General features: G+C 40.6%; 2 protein-coding genes across 2 annotated transcripts in view; one reads left to right on the top strand and one right to left on the bottom strand.

Annotated features, from left to right (window-relative positions):
* pcca (propionyl-CoA carboxylase subunit alpha) overlaps positions 1-8,835 on the top strand; it is a 48,687-nt gene extending 39,852 nt beyond the window's left edge. The window contains exons 21-23 of the mRNA XM_017712151.2: positions 2,731-2,871; positions 5,120-5,197; positions 7,175-8,835. Of these exons, the coding sequence (XP_017567640.1) occupies positions 2,731-2,871; positions 5,120-5,197; positions 7,175-7,243 (288 nt within the window). The 3' untranslated portion in view covers positions 7,244-8,835. The remainder of the gene's footprint in view (positions 1-2,730; positions 2,872-5,119; positions 5,198-7,174) is intronic.
* A 1,520-nt stretch (positions 8,836-10,355) lies between these two features.
* The window catches only part of march4l (membrane-associated ring finger (C3HC4) 4, like), a 38,705-nt gene continuing 32,029 nt past the window's right edge, over positions 10,356-17,031 (bottom strand). The window contains exon 4 of the mRNA XM_017712105.2: positions 10,356-11,696. Coding sequence (XP_017567594.1) covers positions 11,212-11,696 — 485 coding nt within the window. The 3' untranslated portion in view covers positions 10,356-11,211. The remainder of the gene's footprint in view (positions 11,697-17,031) is intronic.

The following is a 17,031-nucleotide window of genomic DNA, read 5'->3' on the forward strand; positions in this document are numbered from 1 at the left end:
ACCATCCGGTGGACTAGCACTTATACATTTTTCAGGCGGTCACAATAGTGCCTATGAGGGGCTCTCCCTCTCTCTCACTGGGGAACCGGACAGGAGCTAGCATCCGTGGCTCTAGTGAATTAAAGCACAGAATGGGCGGAAGCCACTCCTGAGGCAGTCTTTAGCACGCTAGGGCCACTAATAGCTGTCAGCACGTTTGAAGCGTGGAGTGCATGCTGAGATGCGCGTGGATCCTCCTTCCTCTTCCTGTACAGAGTGTTTTTAATGCTGCTTGTTTGTTTGAGCTTTAAGCTGATACTGGTTATTGTTTTGGGTGAGAACGGGGCAACACAGTTGGCATGAAGGTGATTTGTGGTGGCTTTACGGACACCTGGACTGTGTGAGTTCACTCGTCTAGAGTGAGGGCATAGGTACATGCTATGTGTATCATATTACTGGGATGTGTATCCTGCTCTCATAACACACACACACCAGATATGTTTACTAAGTTCAAGTTTCAGCTCTCTGTGTGTGAGTGTGAGTCCAAGTAAAGTCTTAATTCTTTATATTGTGAATCCAGGTCATATTTCAAGTCTAAATCAGGTCTCAAATGTCTGTCAGACAAATAAATGACTAATCTCAAGTTTCAGTCTAGTTTTAAAGTTCCAGTTAATCTTAGGTCCAAGTGACAGGTGCTTGAGTCTACCATGATATACTGTCCCAAGATATAAATGTAGGCCATTTATTTTGGTTTAAAAAAATGTAATTAATGCAATCTCCCCTTTTATTGGTCCACACTGGTATGCTGGGATATGATGACACATTAGTATACTGATTTTTCAGTTTTTTGCCTAACATGTTATGAAAATGTGCTTTATATTCCTTGTCTAATTACTATAAAATAGCAGTCTTCTGTTTCCATATTATTCATTAACTGTAGTGTTTGTCAAAAATAGTAACTGCCAAAATAGTAACTTTACAACTTTACAGAATAGTAACTTTACAAATTACAAAATTTTGGAACATTTCTATTGGTCTATTTCTATTGGTCCCCATGAAATGTTCAAATGCTGTAGAAAAATAAATGTAAAAAATGGAGATGTATTCTTTTCTATTCTCTATTCTTTGTATAGTGTTGATATATATAGCGTAGCGATTATCTTAGTGTCAAGCCAAGGATACTAAGGATACATAGTGCCTGCCAGAGCTGTAGAGCAGTAACTGTGACAGAGTGGTCATCTTGGGGTCAATAAACCTCTGTGACCTCACGCTACATGTGGTTCAGGATGATGTGGGACTTTGTTAACTGAATTCCTGGAAAGTGAGTTCTTCCCCTGTTAAGAACCCTCCAGATGTTTCCTAGAAGATGTGATTAATGAGCATGTACCAACGTGTCCTCTGCTCATTGACAGAGCTAAAATTACCACTGTTAGAGGATGACATCATCAAGTGAGGGTCACTACAATCCCACAGGTCAAGGTTTGGTAGTAGTCTACAAAAAGGCTAAATAAAAGCTGAAAGGAGATCTGCAGCAGCTGATTTTAAAGTTATCCTGACCCCAAGTGCTGTAGATGTTCAAGTTTGAACCTCATCTTGTCTCTCTGTTTATCTCTGTGTAAAGATTCTGATTTTGTGTTTGTCCTCCTGTCCTCCTGTCTGTCTGTCTGTCTATCTGTCTAGTAATGCTTTCATTTATTTCTGTTATTCAGGCTTATTCTGTCTCTTTTTCACTTTGTTTTATTGTTGCTCTCTCTCTCTCTCTCTCTCTCTCTCTCTCTCTCTCTCTCTCTCTCTCTCTCTCTCTCTCTCTCTCTCTGTCTTCTGTCTCTCTCTCTCTCTCTGTCTTCTGTCTCTCTCTCTCTCTCTCTCTCTCTCTCTCTCTCTGTCTTCTGTCTTCTGTCTCTCTCTCTCTCTCTGTCTGTCTTCTGTCTCTCTCTCTCTCTCTCTCTCTCTCTGTCTGTCTGTCTTCTTTCTCTCTGTCTGTCTGTCTTCTTTCTCTCTCTCTCTCTCTCTCTCTCTCTCTCTCTCTCTGTCTTCTCTCTCTCTCTCTCTCTCTCTCTCTCTCTCTCTCTCTCTCTCTCTCTCTCTCTCTCTCTGTCTTCTGTCTCTGCCTCTGCCCCCGCCCCGTATCTTCATAGTGTCATTACTGTAATTAGTCTGGTTAGGGGCCAGACCTCTCTAAAGCTCTCTGCATCCCATTATAAGCTAATGGCTCTCCATTAATGGCTGTACTCAGTGCAGTAGGGCTCGTGCCCTCTGCACAGAGTGTGAGCGAGTGTGTGAAACAGAGAGAGGGGCTGACTGAGCTGCCTTTCATTGACTAAGTCACTTTGTGTGTGGAGGTCCAGGCCTGGCCTAATTGAATTAGATTGAGCTTTGTTAAAGGCCTCTCATCTCTCATGAGCAGAAAAAAGAAAATGAGACCTCTGTAATGGGAGCAATGTATGTGTGTTTGAGCTATGCTGCCACCTAGAGGTAGAGGGGAAAAAATCGATTTAGTATGTCATACAGTGTCAGAAACCACATAAACAAGTCTGTTTAAAACTACTGAGCAACTGATTTAGGTATGCAGTTTGCATGATGCTAATTGGTGTTCATAAGCGCCTATTAATAGTTAGCTATATTAGCTCTAGTGCAGATCTAAAGAGCCAAATTTCAGGCACCAAATGTGCGGTGGCTGATTGATACATTTGGGGTATAAATGAGATTTTTCAAAACTATTACTTTAACATGCTCTCCCCCTGTGTTCAGTTTAAGGTGCGTGTGCTGAGTAAGCTGGCAGCATCTCTCAGTAAACACATGCCAGAGAAGATTCCTGAAGACACCAGCAGTATCCTAAGATCACCCATGCCTGGGACAGTGGTGGCTGTGTCTGTTAAACCTGGAGATACGGTGAGAAACTGCACAAGACATACTGATGAGGTCACCATTCATATCAGTGTGTGTGTGTGTAGTTGAACCCATCAGCATAATGGCATTTAACTGACAGCAGCTCCCTCTGATGTAATGATTGTGTATGTTTTTGCTATTTGCATTCATAATGTATGCAGTGAGAGCGAGTGCGTGTGCCTGTCAGACTGGATTGAAAGAGTGCTGATTCAGAAAGGAAATATATCATACATATGCCAGACTCAGACTGACTGGCTCCACTTAATACATTACAGCCAGCATGTGCCCTCTTCCAGTAATATTGCCCCCTCTCTTATGCAGCTTACACTCACTCACTAAAGAGCTCTCTCACTTATTACTGTATTGCATGCACGTACAGTACCATTCAAATGTTAGGAATTTGGTAAACATCTTTGCAATTTTATGTTTAATAATATCTTTTATACAATGCAGATTTAAAGAGTAACATTTAGTCACTTCTAAATGTTTTACTCAGTAGTTCCCTTTTTTTTGGAACAACAAGAAATTGTAAATTATAATTACAATGCAATTATCTGTTTAAATTCATTTTCTGTCAAGCTTTGACCACAAAATTTTATTCTTTTTGCAATACACGATATGTCACAGTATTTATCTTTTTCTGACATCTGATAAGTTGGAATGGACAAAGAAGCAGCAGTGCCACATTAAAAAAAACCCACTAAACATAAGTTTAGTAATAATGATTTTTATTCACCAATTTACAGACTGCACTGCACTAAATCAGTTAAATTGTGCTTTCACTGTAATGTACTGCAGTTATTCAGTGTTCTAGGAGTGCTGATGATATCCACGGCGTGCTCAGAAAAGCACACTGTGATAACAATAAATGCTGTCATGTTGCCCAGCCCTAATGGGAATCATTTTACAGTGATTTTGAATCCCAGTCTACATGGTGGGGGTGGATTCAGTAAATGGGTTTCAATACACTACAATGCATCTTTTTTAAATTTAATACATGGTTTTGATATAGCAGCAATAAGGAGTTCCGGAAAATGAGCCTTAGTTTAATACCTGGAAAAATTCCAGCACAATACTATGGTTAAGATATAAACAGTCAGTTGGAGTGGTTTGATGTGTTTTATTGTCGAAAAACCTTCAGACTCTGATTTCTTTACAGTGGTGCTGATAGGAACCAAAGGGCACAAAACAACGTCTCAGGTGTCAGGCATCTTATTCAGAACCTTTTCATGCAAACTCGGTGACCACATTTTAGTCTCTGCAAGCTTCTCTGGAAGAGAGTATTTCACATTAAACCCCACTGAATGACTTTGTTTACATCTTAACCATTTAATTATGTCCACATTTTGAGAAACAGATGGAATTTTCCTTTAAATCATAGATATGCTGGTTTAGTTTTTTAAATATATATTTGACATTATAAAAGTATAATATTTTAGACAGGGTACAATATTTTCATGATTAGAATGAGTGGAATGTGGCCTGATCCATTCTCACTGGATTCCAGGCAGCATAGAAACATGGTGTCACACGGAGTCTCTTAAGTGTTAAGTGTTCTTTAAAAAACCCACACATTTATGTTTTCCCCGTCAGAGACCGTTTGCATGCTCTTCATCCATATGGCTAATAGAAAGCCTGATTGATGAAGTAAATGTAAGGCTGACATTTATTTGATTGAGTGTGGCCTGTGGAGTTCACTGCTGGAGAGTAATCATCAGAAATCATCAAAGCTGCCTCGCTCTACAAACATGCACTGTATGCAGTCATATCAGTTATTTTAGACTCTCATATAGTGTATGCAACCTGGTCAGATTACACATTTTATTGCGTTGCTAAGTGAAAATAAGTGAACACATTCTCTCCAGGGAACATACATATGTTAAATTCAGCTAATAAACAGTAATTGTGCATTAAAATGGCCAGAAGTGTGTAGAGGATGTGTTAACTTATTTTCACTTAGAAAATCAACAAAACAATGTGGCATGGGGTACTTAATTGTTTGCATACAACTGTATGTATTAATGATTTATTTTTCGTCATTTAACTACATCAGCTGCTTTTATATTGCGTGGACATTTAATGATGGAGACCAATAGAAAAGATCTAGACTTACTTTGGTTGAAGTCGTGTTGCATGACTGTACATTAGGAACACTTTTTTTCCTTCTGCAAACATTTCAGCGAAACATTTCAGTTTTATTATCATAGGTAATGTGTTGTGTGTGTACTTTGTCTCCTTGTGTGTGTTTTAGGTGGCAGAGGGACAAGAGATTTGTGTGATTGAAGCAATGAAGATGCAGAATAGCATGACCGCTGCAAAAACAGCCAAGGTGAACACACACACACACACACACACACACACACACATTTGATACATAATCCTCTTCACTGCCACTCCTCTCAATTAATCACCATGACATAAAGAATGTACTCTTCCAAATGCCAGCTACAGTGCAGTCCCTCTGAGAGCGAGAGCGAGAGTGAGACTGTAAGGAAAGAGGCGGAGAGCGATTAGGGTAAGAGACAGAGCGAGACAGAAAGAATCGGAGAGGGGAAGACAGAAACGGAATAAAGGAAGAGTCAGAGGCAGAAAGAGACAGAGAGCGATTAGGGAAAAGACAGAGAGCAAGACTGAGAACGAGTGGGGGAGTGGGGGGGTGGGGACTGAGCAAGAAGAGAAAGAGACCGAGAGTGAGACGGAGAGCAAGTAGGAAAAGTCAGAGAGTGAGACAGAGAACGAGTAGAGAAAGAGACGGAGAGCAAGCAAGGAAAGAGAGTGAGAGATTTAAAGGAAACACAATCATGTCAGGAAGAAAATGTTTTCCTTAAATCGGTGTGTGCCACAGTTGTTGGCTCCTCTAGAAATTCTTGAGTGAAATCTAACTGAGGTATATTCTCATTCATATTTTATGTTCTAAGGCTCACCTGAGTGATCAGAAACGCTTAAAAGGTCAGCCGTGACATCCTGATTCACTGGGGAATATATATGAGAACAGAACACAGACCAAATTCCCCCAGTCATCCATCATGAGACAGACTGGAGAAAACAGCAGTGAAATGAGACAAAAGGTTGGTCTCACAAATCAGGAAATGGTTACAGGAAAATAGCTGAACAGTTGAAATTGCCCATTTCCACTATCAGGGCGATAATTAAGAAGTTTAAACAACTGGAGATGTTAAGAATCTTCCAGGAAGAGGACGTATATGTCTATACTAACCCAACCCCCAGTGAGGAGGATGGTCTAAGTGGACAAAGAATCTCCAGTGATAACAGCTGGGGAACTGTAGACATTAATCAGACACCACCTACTTAACCACAAGTTGTTTGGTTGGACAGACAAGACCAAAATAGAGGTCTTTGCCAATAAACTCCAGAGGTGAGTGTAGTGTGGACACAGTTATAGAAAAATGACAGGATTAAGGTTCACCCATGGCCACCCCCTTCCCCTGACCTAAACCCCATAGAAAACCTGTGGGATGAGCTGAAGAAGAAAGTCCACAGTGGACCTGAGAGTCTGAAGGATCTGGAGAGCTTCTGTTTGGAGGAATGGTCTCAGATCATTTGCCATGTGTTCTCTAGTCTCGCTAAGCATCACAGAAGAAGATTCAGTGCTGTTATCTTTGAGTCCTGTAGAGCTCATTTCACAAAGCGCTGCACCACTGTCCCCAGCATGCACTGCAACGTAATGTGCACTGAATCTCCTACCCCAACAACAGTCTGAGAGACAGTGGTTACACTTCAATCCTACACCAACCACACTGGCTGCGTTTCAACTGCCGTTCAACCAATGTAAATCCTTAACGTCAGCTCAGAGCCCAAGTCTTAATGAACTTACAGCAAAGAAAGGATGTCAGGTGTCTAGTTTAAGCAAATAGGTAGGTTTAAAAGACTGAGCTCCTTGGGACATTTTGAATATTTCAAGTAATCATGTAATATTTCAAGGTTTACTACAAGTGCCTGTATTTTACTGCTGAAGTTTTTGCGTATTTTGAATGAACAATGACCACTTGGGGATTATAGCACAACAGTAATTAAAAATTAAATAAAATCATTTTTTTCTCTGGGCCACAGATTTGATTTTTTTTTTTTTTTAATATGGCCTCTTTAGTGGTTGAGTTTGACACCCCGGCTGTAGAGGATGTTGTACTCAAAAAAGTTTGCATTTGACTGTGCAGCATTCTTGATGAAGTAAAGTGTTTCTGATTAGAAGGAGTAGATTTGTAGATACAAATACCATGTGTTCAGTTACTCTTTAACCATAGAGCACTGTATCACAGCAGGGTTTGTGTGTGCTTTCTCCATGCAGGTCAAGAGTGTACACTGTAAAGCCGGTGAGACTGTGGGAGAGGGCGATCTTCTGGTGGAGCTGGAATAACACATACCTACTGTCTGCTGCCCAACCTGGTACTTACCCTGCAGACAAACCAACAAAGACACTAGTAGCCTAGACGAGGCGTTCCCCATCACTTTGCTTTCTGTTTCGTCTTCGCTTTTCTTTTTTCCAGTCTTTCTTTGTGCTGGTGTTGGGCACGTTAAGCATCTTCTTTGACTTTCCGGATCAGATTGCAACAAAAGGAAAATTGGAAAGCAAAATCACTCCAGTGCCTTTGCGAGGTTTGGGCATGTCCAGTGTTGGTCGGTAATCAGCTAGTAAAGATGTAATTGACTAGTCAAGTATAATGTCGCTGCTCTATGATGACAACATCCAACTATGGCCACTTGCACCACCATAACAAGAGAGAAATTAATAATGCTTAGTGTCTAACCGTGACAGGTTCTTGATTAGTCCATGCTCTGCCCACAAATACATTGTTTTGTAGCATTTGTAGTTGCTATATTGTATAAGCATTATAGAACATTGGCAAAAATCCTGTTCAACTTAATGTGAAACTGTAACACAGAACTCATTTTGTCCAAATATGTAAATTCTTCACATTCACATTGGACGTCTCCAGATTTAAATGCTGCACTACTGAGCTAAAATATGTTGTTGCTAATCAGAACTAGGCAGGTTGGAGTTTTAAATAAATACCACTCCAAATGTAGGTATTCAGACAAAGAATTTCTGTGTTACAATATCTCATTATGTTGAATGTGATTTTACCAATATTCTGTACAGCTGGTGCAGCCTTTCAACAAGCTAGCATTTGTGAGCAGAGTTTGCAGTAGCATTAAGAAACACCTGTTCTTATCTGTTGTCCTCCTTCTATTTGTATAGGATTGTGCAAAGTAGCAAATGACTCCTCATTCCACTAGTAGAACCAGTAGAGCTGTTTTCTTTGCACATTCCACTGTATTTTCACCCAGGAGTGTGGTTTACAGAATACAAATGTAGGAAGCGACTCCATTCAAGACCTTTTTTTTTAAAAAGCATTAAAATGATCCTTGTCAACACGCATCCATTTCAACAATCCGACTCGTTGATTTTTTATTGCCCTTACCATGTCTCTTTTGTAATGTGCGGATGGTAAAATCACTAAGGATTGTTGACATTTCACCTCTGTCTCATCACTGACATCTCCTATGAGTATTTACTTCTTTATAAGAAATTATCCAGGTTCACTCATCATGCTTACTGTATTACATTGAGGAGGTTTCATTAATGATTTGTATGTTTGCTCAGTAGGTTAAAAACACCTTCAGTTGTTTGAGGTCTATAAACGTCTGAATGTTAAAAAAAAGAAGTGTTGATTGATATCTTATGATATTTAAGCTCTTGGATGACCAAGTTGAAACATTATGTCCACCAAATTTTCAAATCTCCACATATTTTACTTGAAAATGTGAATGAAACTGGTGCCCTGGGTGACGTCTGGTGGAGCCGACGGATCAAACCTCACCGAAGTTCAACTTCGTTCTCTTCCCGTCATGATAGAACTACGCAACAAATCCTGGAGTCATGTTCTGATTGTAAATGTTTTTAAGAGTCGCTTTTGTAATAATAAAAACAGGACTCATGGGAAAGAGCTTGATTGTTTCAGCTTGATGCTTCCAGTATTAAAGGAATAGTTCATCAAAGAAAAATCAAATGTACACAAATTCCTTCTTACCCCAAAAGTAGTTGATCAGCCAGGATATGTTGGGTGTCTGAAGTTTGTTTTAGTTTTGTACTGGAGCTACAAGGATAATGTAGCTAGCAAGTAATGGAAGCCTTTAATCCACCACTCACTAATTCAACACTAAAACAGAAATTCAGAACACACTGGGCCGAAAGCCAAAACAAAAGGAACTGTAAATAAATAACAGTTTACATAAAATAAACTTGATAAATTAGTACATTATGTAGGCTACAGTCTGTGACATGAAATCCAACGTCCTGAACAACAGAGAATGGTTGGTCATCCAAGGCAATGAACCACATTAATTTTTAGATATAATTTGCGATTTGGTGAATCATTTCCTAAACTGAGGCTACAGGTGAGACTTTTGCTGCTCCTGTTTTGTTGTTTTCTACATATTGAGCAGGATGCCGTTTTCAAGTGGTTTAAAACCCCTAAGAGAGATGTTCTTGAGTGTTGTTATTAACTCACTGTTCAAATGAGTTGACTGGTGCAGCAGAGTAAAGGAAACAGATTAGTTATTTGCAGAGACTTTCTTGACACTTTGTTGGTGGCCTATTTAATCATTTGTATTTTCTGACCTTTTTTGTCATTTTAAAAAACAGTGAGCCAGAAATCAGGCACAGAAATTTTGGGCACCAAAAATTGTCAGCAATTGTAAATATTTGGTTGAAAATACTCAGAAATGACACTTTAGGTTTTCAATCATATTTTTTGGTGGTGGAAATGTTGGCCCATTTCTGGCACACTGGCCACATTTACATGCAGCCTAATAATCCTTTAATAATCCGACTAATAGCTCACTCAGAATAGAATATGTCCATGTTTACACCACAGTCAGAATAGACTTTTCTGATTGAGACCTTTCAGAATGCAATTTTGAAAATCCGTTAAATAGAAGAACAATAACCATGTAAACACCCGTGTTTGATTACATTCCCACTTGGAAAGGTTAAGTACGTTCTGCGCATGTTCATTTGCGTCATAACGAAAGTTTAGAATGTTTGCAGAGGAGACGAAGTTCATGCTTTTAGCTTTAAAAGACGCCGGTGGGACGGTCATCCAGCTTATGTGTCTCAGAACATGACGTGATCTATTGTCTATTAGGGTAATTAAGAAAGTCTGATCAGAGATTAAAAAAATTAATATTGCCCAACTCTGTTGTGTAAATTTTGAACTTCCTGTGGAATTTTGGCCTCTATAATAGACTGTTATTATAAGCACACTTCCTTACTCACTAGCCTGTGAAAGGCATATTGGCTAAGTGCCTGAATTTGCTCTCAACAACCAATCAGTGAAAGTGGAAAGCATCTGAGTGATTGATTGGTTTGGATTGATTTACAATAGTGGACAGTCAAATAGTCCACAGGAAGCGATGATGTCACCACTTTCATCAATCATTTCCTCCCAAATCCCAAGAGAAACAACAGTTAAATCTTTTACATTGCACTCATTCTTTTTTAATGTAGCAATGTGTTTTTCACATATTTTAACAAATGTAAACAAAAGTAGTCCATCAAAGAAAAAGATCACTCAACTTGGGCCACATTTGCTTCATTGTTACTTCCTCGGGGGTTGTACGATGGCTACAGGTCATCCCTATGGTAAGATAACCTGGTCAGTAGGTCAGTAAGAGAGTCCGTTATTAAGGCCAGGCAGCCATTACAGCATCATTGACCCATTTGAACGCAGCCTGGTGGGTTTCAGTGTAAACTTGAGTTTAAACTTTCAGTTTAATTCTACGTACTTATTCTTTCAGAAACTTCATCCATCAACCCAGTAGTAAATGTAATGCTATGTGTGTATACAGCACCTGCCTTGCATTGTTGGGTTTGTGCTTGAAAACGCTCTCCCCTTTCTGTGGCCTCATACTAACTGCAGCCCTAATGAACCGCCCACTTACATGCAAGTGCTTGAATCTCAGCTTGACCTCTTGACCCCTTGCCCTGTTCATTTTCACTACAAAATGCACAGCTGTGAAATCTGTGTTCTGACCACTACTACCAAAAACTGAATCAATCCATGCTCACTCTCTCTCTCTCTCTCCCTTACTTTGACTATCACCCTCGCTCACTTTCTCCTTACCTCCACACAACAAGAGAATAAATCGATTTCTTTATTTTCACCAGCTTTCGCTAAATGCCAGAGTAAAATGGAAGGAACCTTTCTGAACTTGGCTGCCTAGAAAACTAGCAAATGTCACAAAAAATTTCCCTCATGAAGTGCTGTGTAGTTTAACAGGTCAAGCTGTACCAAAGGTCCCTCCCATTGCTGACTGTAGTGCTCAGACTGTAGTGACCCTCATGACCAGTTCGCGGTTGTTATTTCCCGGTTGGCCCGTCTGACCAGTGGTGGCGGAGGCTGGTGGGCGGGGCTCTTGTGGCCGGAGGTGCTGGCTGAGGAGCTGGAGCAGGTTGTACGCACAGTGATGTTCGGCCAGGCCTGCCGGCCCGTTCTCCGCCTCAGAGGATTCCTCAGTTTCCGGGGCGGCCGGTGGCAGTGGGATAACGGTGCCAGGTGTTGCAGTTGCCGTGGTTACCGCCATGAGGGAGGAGGTGGACGGGGAGGGGCCGGAACCATTGGGTGGGGACATCCCGACCCGATGACTGAGGGGCAGGGTGAGGGAGCGCAGGCCACTGCTTGCTCCGCCCTTTTGAGGGTCCTCAGTGTCCTTCAGCTTGTCGTAATTTAGCACTTTCCACTGCTGGTTGACCGCTTGCCAGCGGTTGAAGATGCGGAACACGGATGGGCCTTCATGCACGATCAGAGCTGTGGGGACGGAGAGAGGGACACAGCGGTCAGTCCATACATATTTAACTCACTGTTCTTATAACGACCTTCCAGTGATTTAATACATAATGGCATCTGAAGTTTGCTTCTTTAGTTCTGTACTGGAGCAACAAGGCTAGTGATATCTGATCCATTATTTTACAGTAGTTTTGTGATAAAGTTTTAGCTTAAATTGTATTTTAATCCGCCTTCCGCCCAAAGACTGCTGGGATAGGCTCCGGCACCCCCCCCACGACCCTGACGGAGAAGCGGCTAAGAAAATGGATGGATGGATGGATGGATGGATGTATTTTAATCCATTTTATTTCATGGTGAAAGGGTATATGCAGGGTGTTATAAAGCAGAACAGTCCCCAGAAGAAGACTTATTACTTCAGATTTATTTTTCCATCATCATTACATATAAAAGCTCAGAGGACTCGTGTAGGTTCACTGGACATTTAGTATAGCACATAAAATGGCTATATTTGAGAGTGACCATTAGCGTTACAGGTTTGCCTGTGATGATCTCCGCAGTTCCATAGCACTTAACCTGTAAAACAGGAAATGCTAATTTGATCATTGTTTAAGCACAAACATTTAGACCTTTCTTCCCCACTGTCTATAAATAAACATGTTAAAGAGACTGTGTGATACACAGTCAGTTGGGAGAGTTTCAAACTTATTATACTTTGTGGTCCTACAACACTTACATGATGTAAACCATCAAAGCACAAAGATCTGATCTGAGCAAACAATCTGAATTCAGCCGTAATGCTTGTAATGTGAAGGTTGCCTATGTTAAAACCTCCATGTTATGTTAACAGGACTAGCAAAAATGACCTGAAAAGTCAGTTTTGTTTCTCAAAGTCAGTTTTAATGTACTTGGAGGAAGCTGCACACACACACACACACACACACACACACACACACACACACACACACACACCACTGCCTGTTCTTTATACTTTTATGAGTAAAAGCTGAAGGCTGACAGTGCCCGCTGTGGCCTCTGGGTGTTTAGAGTGTTCAGAGCTAAGCTGTGTCTCTAAACTTTAACACCTTGGAAATCGCTGAGGAGATGGACATAACCGTGTGAAATACTGAAGTTCTTCACCAGTCCTTGAAAGTTTCGGAGTTTTTTGAGAAGCTTTTCTTAGCCCACAGATTTTACATTTATGTGGAATAATCTCTGTGCTATTCGGACAGGATGAATCTTGTGGATTTGCACAAAGAGAAAACAGGGTAGTCGCAGACTCCTTTCTGACCTAAAGTACTGTGCAAAATTCAGAGACCACCTTTCATTTATTTAATTTCCAGTCAAAACAACCATTAAGTATAAATAATTGATGTTTCAGAAAGTGTTTCTGAGGAGGTTAGAAAATAAATATTAGATAATCTACTTGCAGAGTGAAAGGGAAAGTCAAAAGAAGCCTGGATTTTCCAAAACTAGAGAAAACGAGACTCTTAAGAATCGTGTAAGACTTGGCAGACCACCAAAACTGCCCCATCAGATAAACAGTACTTAAAGACTTCATTTTTGAGAGAGAGGAGAAACTCCAGCCTCACTCTTGCTTAAGATCTGAAAACATCCAAAGGAGTTTCTGTCCATCCTTCTACTGTGACAGGGGTCAGCAACATGCAGCTCTTTTACTGCCCTGTTGCAGCTCCACAGCAGATTTAGATTTTTAGGCAAAAATAAAATATCGTCTCAATGAAATAAACGCTGGAGTTAATGTATAACTGTATAAATACACCCTTTAACCCTGAAGGTTAAAGCTGCTTACATAGCAACGCAGACAACAATCTCACCTAGCTAGTAGCTAACGAGAAAGCAAAGAGAGATTTAAGATGAGCATAGGTAAATTGGAGACGAATGGACTTATTTGCATTTATAAGCACTTCAGCTGGTTTCCTGATACGTAAAACAAGAAACTGTCAAATATTAAAAAGTTGCGAGGCTGATGTCAGATTCTCCGTTGCCCTGTAAATGGCACAGGAGTTACATTCTGGCACCTCAGGTACCATTTAAGGTGGAACAGGAAAATTCAAACAAGAAGCTGGTGAATGAGAAGCAACTCCAACCTCATAAAAAATCAAACGTCAAGACACATTTTACAAGAAACTGTTCTACTGTTGTGGAACAGTTGGAGATGCGAGGAATAAAATGACTGTAGCTGAGCTAAACCTTAAAGAGGTTTAAACCTCTTAAGACCTTAAACAGGTCTGCGTTTTTCTTCATATTCTGTTTTATATATTACTTTATCCTGTACTAGTACATTAGCATATACTGAGACATATTTACAGCCATGATGGTAAAATGGACATACAATGTTGTGGCTCCCAAGGTGGCTTTTTGTTGAAAGGACAAAATGGCTCTTCTTAACATTTGGGGAAAAGGAAATGCACATCAAGCAAAGAAGCTGCTGGTGTTCTCAGAACAATAGACTAACCAACCCAGAGTCCAGACCTCAATACTGGGATTACTTGGATTGTGAGAAACATAAATTGTAACCACCTTCTAAGACTGGACCTTTGTGGAAACATATCCCTGCAGATTTCTTTGAAAAACTGAAAGTGAGCCTCCTGAAAAGAACAGTAATAAAGGTAAAAAGTGGAGACACTAAATGTTGACAAAATTGAAATTACATTTGGTTGTTGAGGCTTCTGTGAGGTATTCTGCCTCAGTGTCAGCTCTATCGATTTCATCCCTCCATCCTAGTCCCTTTTCCCTCAGCCCCTCACTCAATTCACTTGCATACTGATCCACAGATGCTCACGCACACCGAGTGCTATTTTTGCTGGTAGAGTGTGAAAACTGCTCAATTCTGTCGAGACGGTAACAAATCCAGTGCTACTTCTACTTCAGTGCTGTAAATACTGCAAATAATGACAAGCATTTCAGACATTGTACTAAAGTGATCTGATCAGGTAAGATCAAGCTAACCTCTCTCTCTCTCTCTCTCTCTCCCCCCCCCTCCCTCCAATACTGCATAGAAGGCTTGTTCTCTAGCAGTTTATCTCTGTGTTTCTCTCACGCTCCCTCTTTTTCCCTTTTTTTTTTCTTCTTCTTCACTCATGCTAAATAAACACCCGAGAAAAGCCTCCTTATCTATCAGTTAATCTCTGCTTTGCAGCCCTCTCTCTATTCTCTCTTTCCTTTCTCTCTCACCCTCTCAGAGTCCAGATCTTCTCATTACTGGTAGAGAATGTGAACTGTGTATCGATTTAAAGGCATTTCTTCCCCCAGAGCTGGGAAATTGGGCTGACTAGAGGAAGCTGTTGAGGCAATGCTTGAATTTTGATCAGTGGGTCATTTCTCACTCCCTTACAGGAACTTCGCACACTCCCCCACCAACAGCACTCAGTTACCTCAGATGAATCTGGCTTCTGGCTAATGACATTAAAATGATCATTTTGGGCCTTAATTAGGCCCTGAATATCAAAAGCTTTCTAAGTTTAGCGTTTTACATGCTCAGCAGATTCTGTTCAGCTTACCTGAGCTACATCCTCTTTTTCTGTCTGTTTTTCAGTGAACAGTCATTCTCAGCCAGGCCTTTACTGAATTACTCCAATAATTATCAGCATTAAAGCCCTATAATGGCTCTTAAAGCAACACTATGTAGGAGTTTGGCGATATGGAGACCTCTCTGGTGGAAATATGTACTTGCACGCAAAGTGCGAAAGAACAATTTGCAACATTGGTTGTGCTTCAGACCCCCATGAAGGTGGATGAATCTGACTTTTATGAGTCTGTTGAAAGAGTATATGAATAAAACTTGGTGAAGGATGTGTCATCTGAGGGTGTGTTAGGTGAATTATCTACTACTTTGATCATATCTTCATTAGTATAATGTTGTCTTCCAACTGAGATGCAAACATTGAGCCAGACCTTCTTTTTGAGCCTGTGCCTGTGACGTTAACATGTGGTTGGATAGTGTAGTGGTTAACACCGCTGCCTTCTACACTGTAGACTGGGGTTCAATCCCCACCTGGGCAAACACCCTACACTATACCAATAAGAGTCCTTGGGTAAGACTCCTAACACCTCCTTGGCTTACCTATGTAAAAATAATCAAATTGTAAGTTGCTCTGGATAAAAGCGTCAGCCAAATGCTATAAATGTAAAGACGTATGACGTGGTCTGAAAAACACAAGCCAAGTCCGTCCTGGTCCTGGACTGTTGAATGATTGTTTCAGGCTTTACAGGGCGAGTTGCAGCGATGCACACGCTCAGTAATGCTACTTCTTTTAGTTTTTTTTGGATCCTTTCCCAATTGTCTCATATCCATTTCCACCCACTAGTTAGGACTCCCCCAATCACACGATACCACCAGCGCTAAGAGGGTGAAAGAGAACACAGGCTTCCTCCGAGACCTGATGCCACCTGATGCTAACGCAACGTCATCAGCTGAACACTCTTGGAGGAGACTGCTAACCGCCAGTAGCACTGGCTATTATCACACTGGGTGATGGGGGAAGGGACACAGGGCACAGTACTTACTGGCTTAGCATCATCAGGGATCGAACTGGCTGTCTCCTGATGAGAGGGCCAAAGCTGAGACGGCTGTGCCACTCGGGAGCTACTTCTTTCAGTTTTACCAAATATATTACACAGTGCTGCTTTAATTGTTTACTCTTAACCCAGTACTGCATCATATTGAGGTTAACTTGACTTAGCTAGTTAACAAATAATGGAAGCAACAGTTTTGTAAAACAAAAATACTGTATGTTTTGTAGATAAAACTTTTGAGCGTTTTTATAGCGGTCAGTATTTATTTATCAGTGTAGGCTAATGATACAAACCTCATACACTAAACAGTAAAGAAATAATACTGTTAGACCCTCATAACCTCCACTTCAGCTTTGTCTGTTCTTTTTTCTTTGTTTCTTTCTTTCTCCTGCCTTTTTTCTGTTCTCTAACTTATTCTATCTCTTTTTATTCTCTCTCCATTTCTACTGCTATACTGTTTCTCTAACATATTCCCTCTCCTTTCTCTCTGTACTTTGTTTCCTACTCTAGTTTATTCTTCCTGTCATTCTCTTTCTGTTTTTACTGACTTTGTTTTGTTCTCTAACTTATTCTCTCTCTCTCCTGCCTTTCTGTTTCCTCCTCTGACTTATTCTCTTATTCTCATGCTCTGTCTTTTTTCCTCTCCCTATTGCCTTTTTTTTGTCTCTTCTGCTCTTTCTCCTGCTTTTCTCTCTTTCTCTCTAACCTATTCTCTCCACTTTCTTTTTCTTTCCCTATCTTACTCCATCTCTTTCTGCTGCCTTTCTTTCTCTTTTTCTCCTGCCTTTCTCTCTTTCTCTTCCTACTGCCGTTCTGTTTCTTG

Source organism: Pygocentrus nattereri, chromosome 12 (genome assembly GCF_015220715.1).
Source record: "Pygocentrus nattereri isolate fPygNat1 chromosome 12, fPygNat1.pri, whole genome shotgun sequence".
NCBI classification, from domain to species: domain Eukaryota; kingdom Metazoa; phylum Chordata; class Actinopteri; order Characiformes; family Serrasalmidae; genus Pygocentrus; species Pygocentrus nattereri.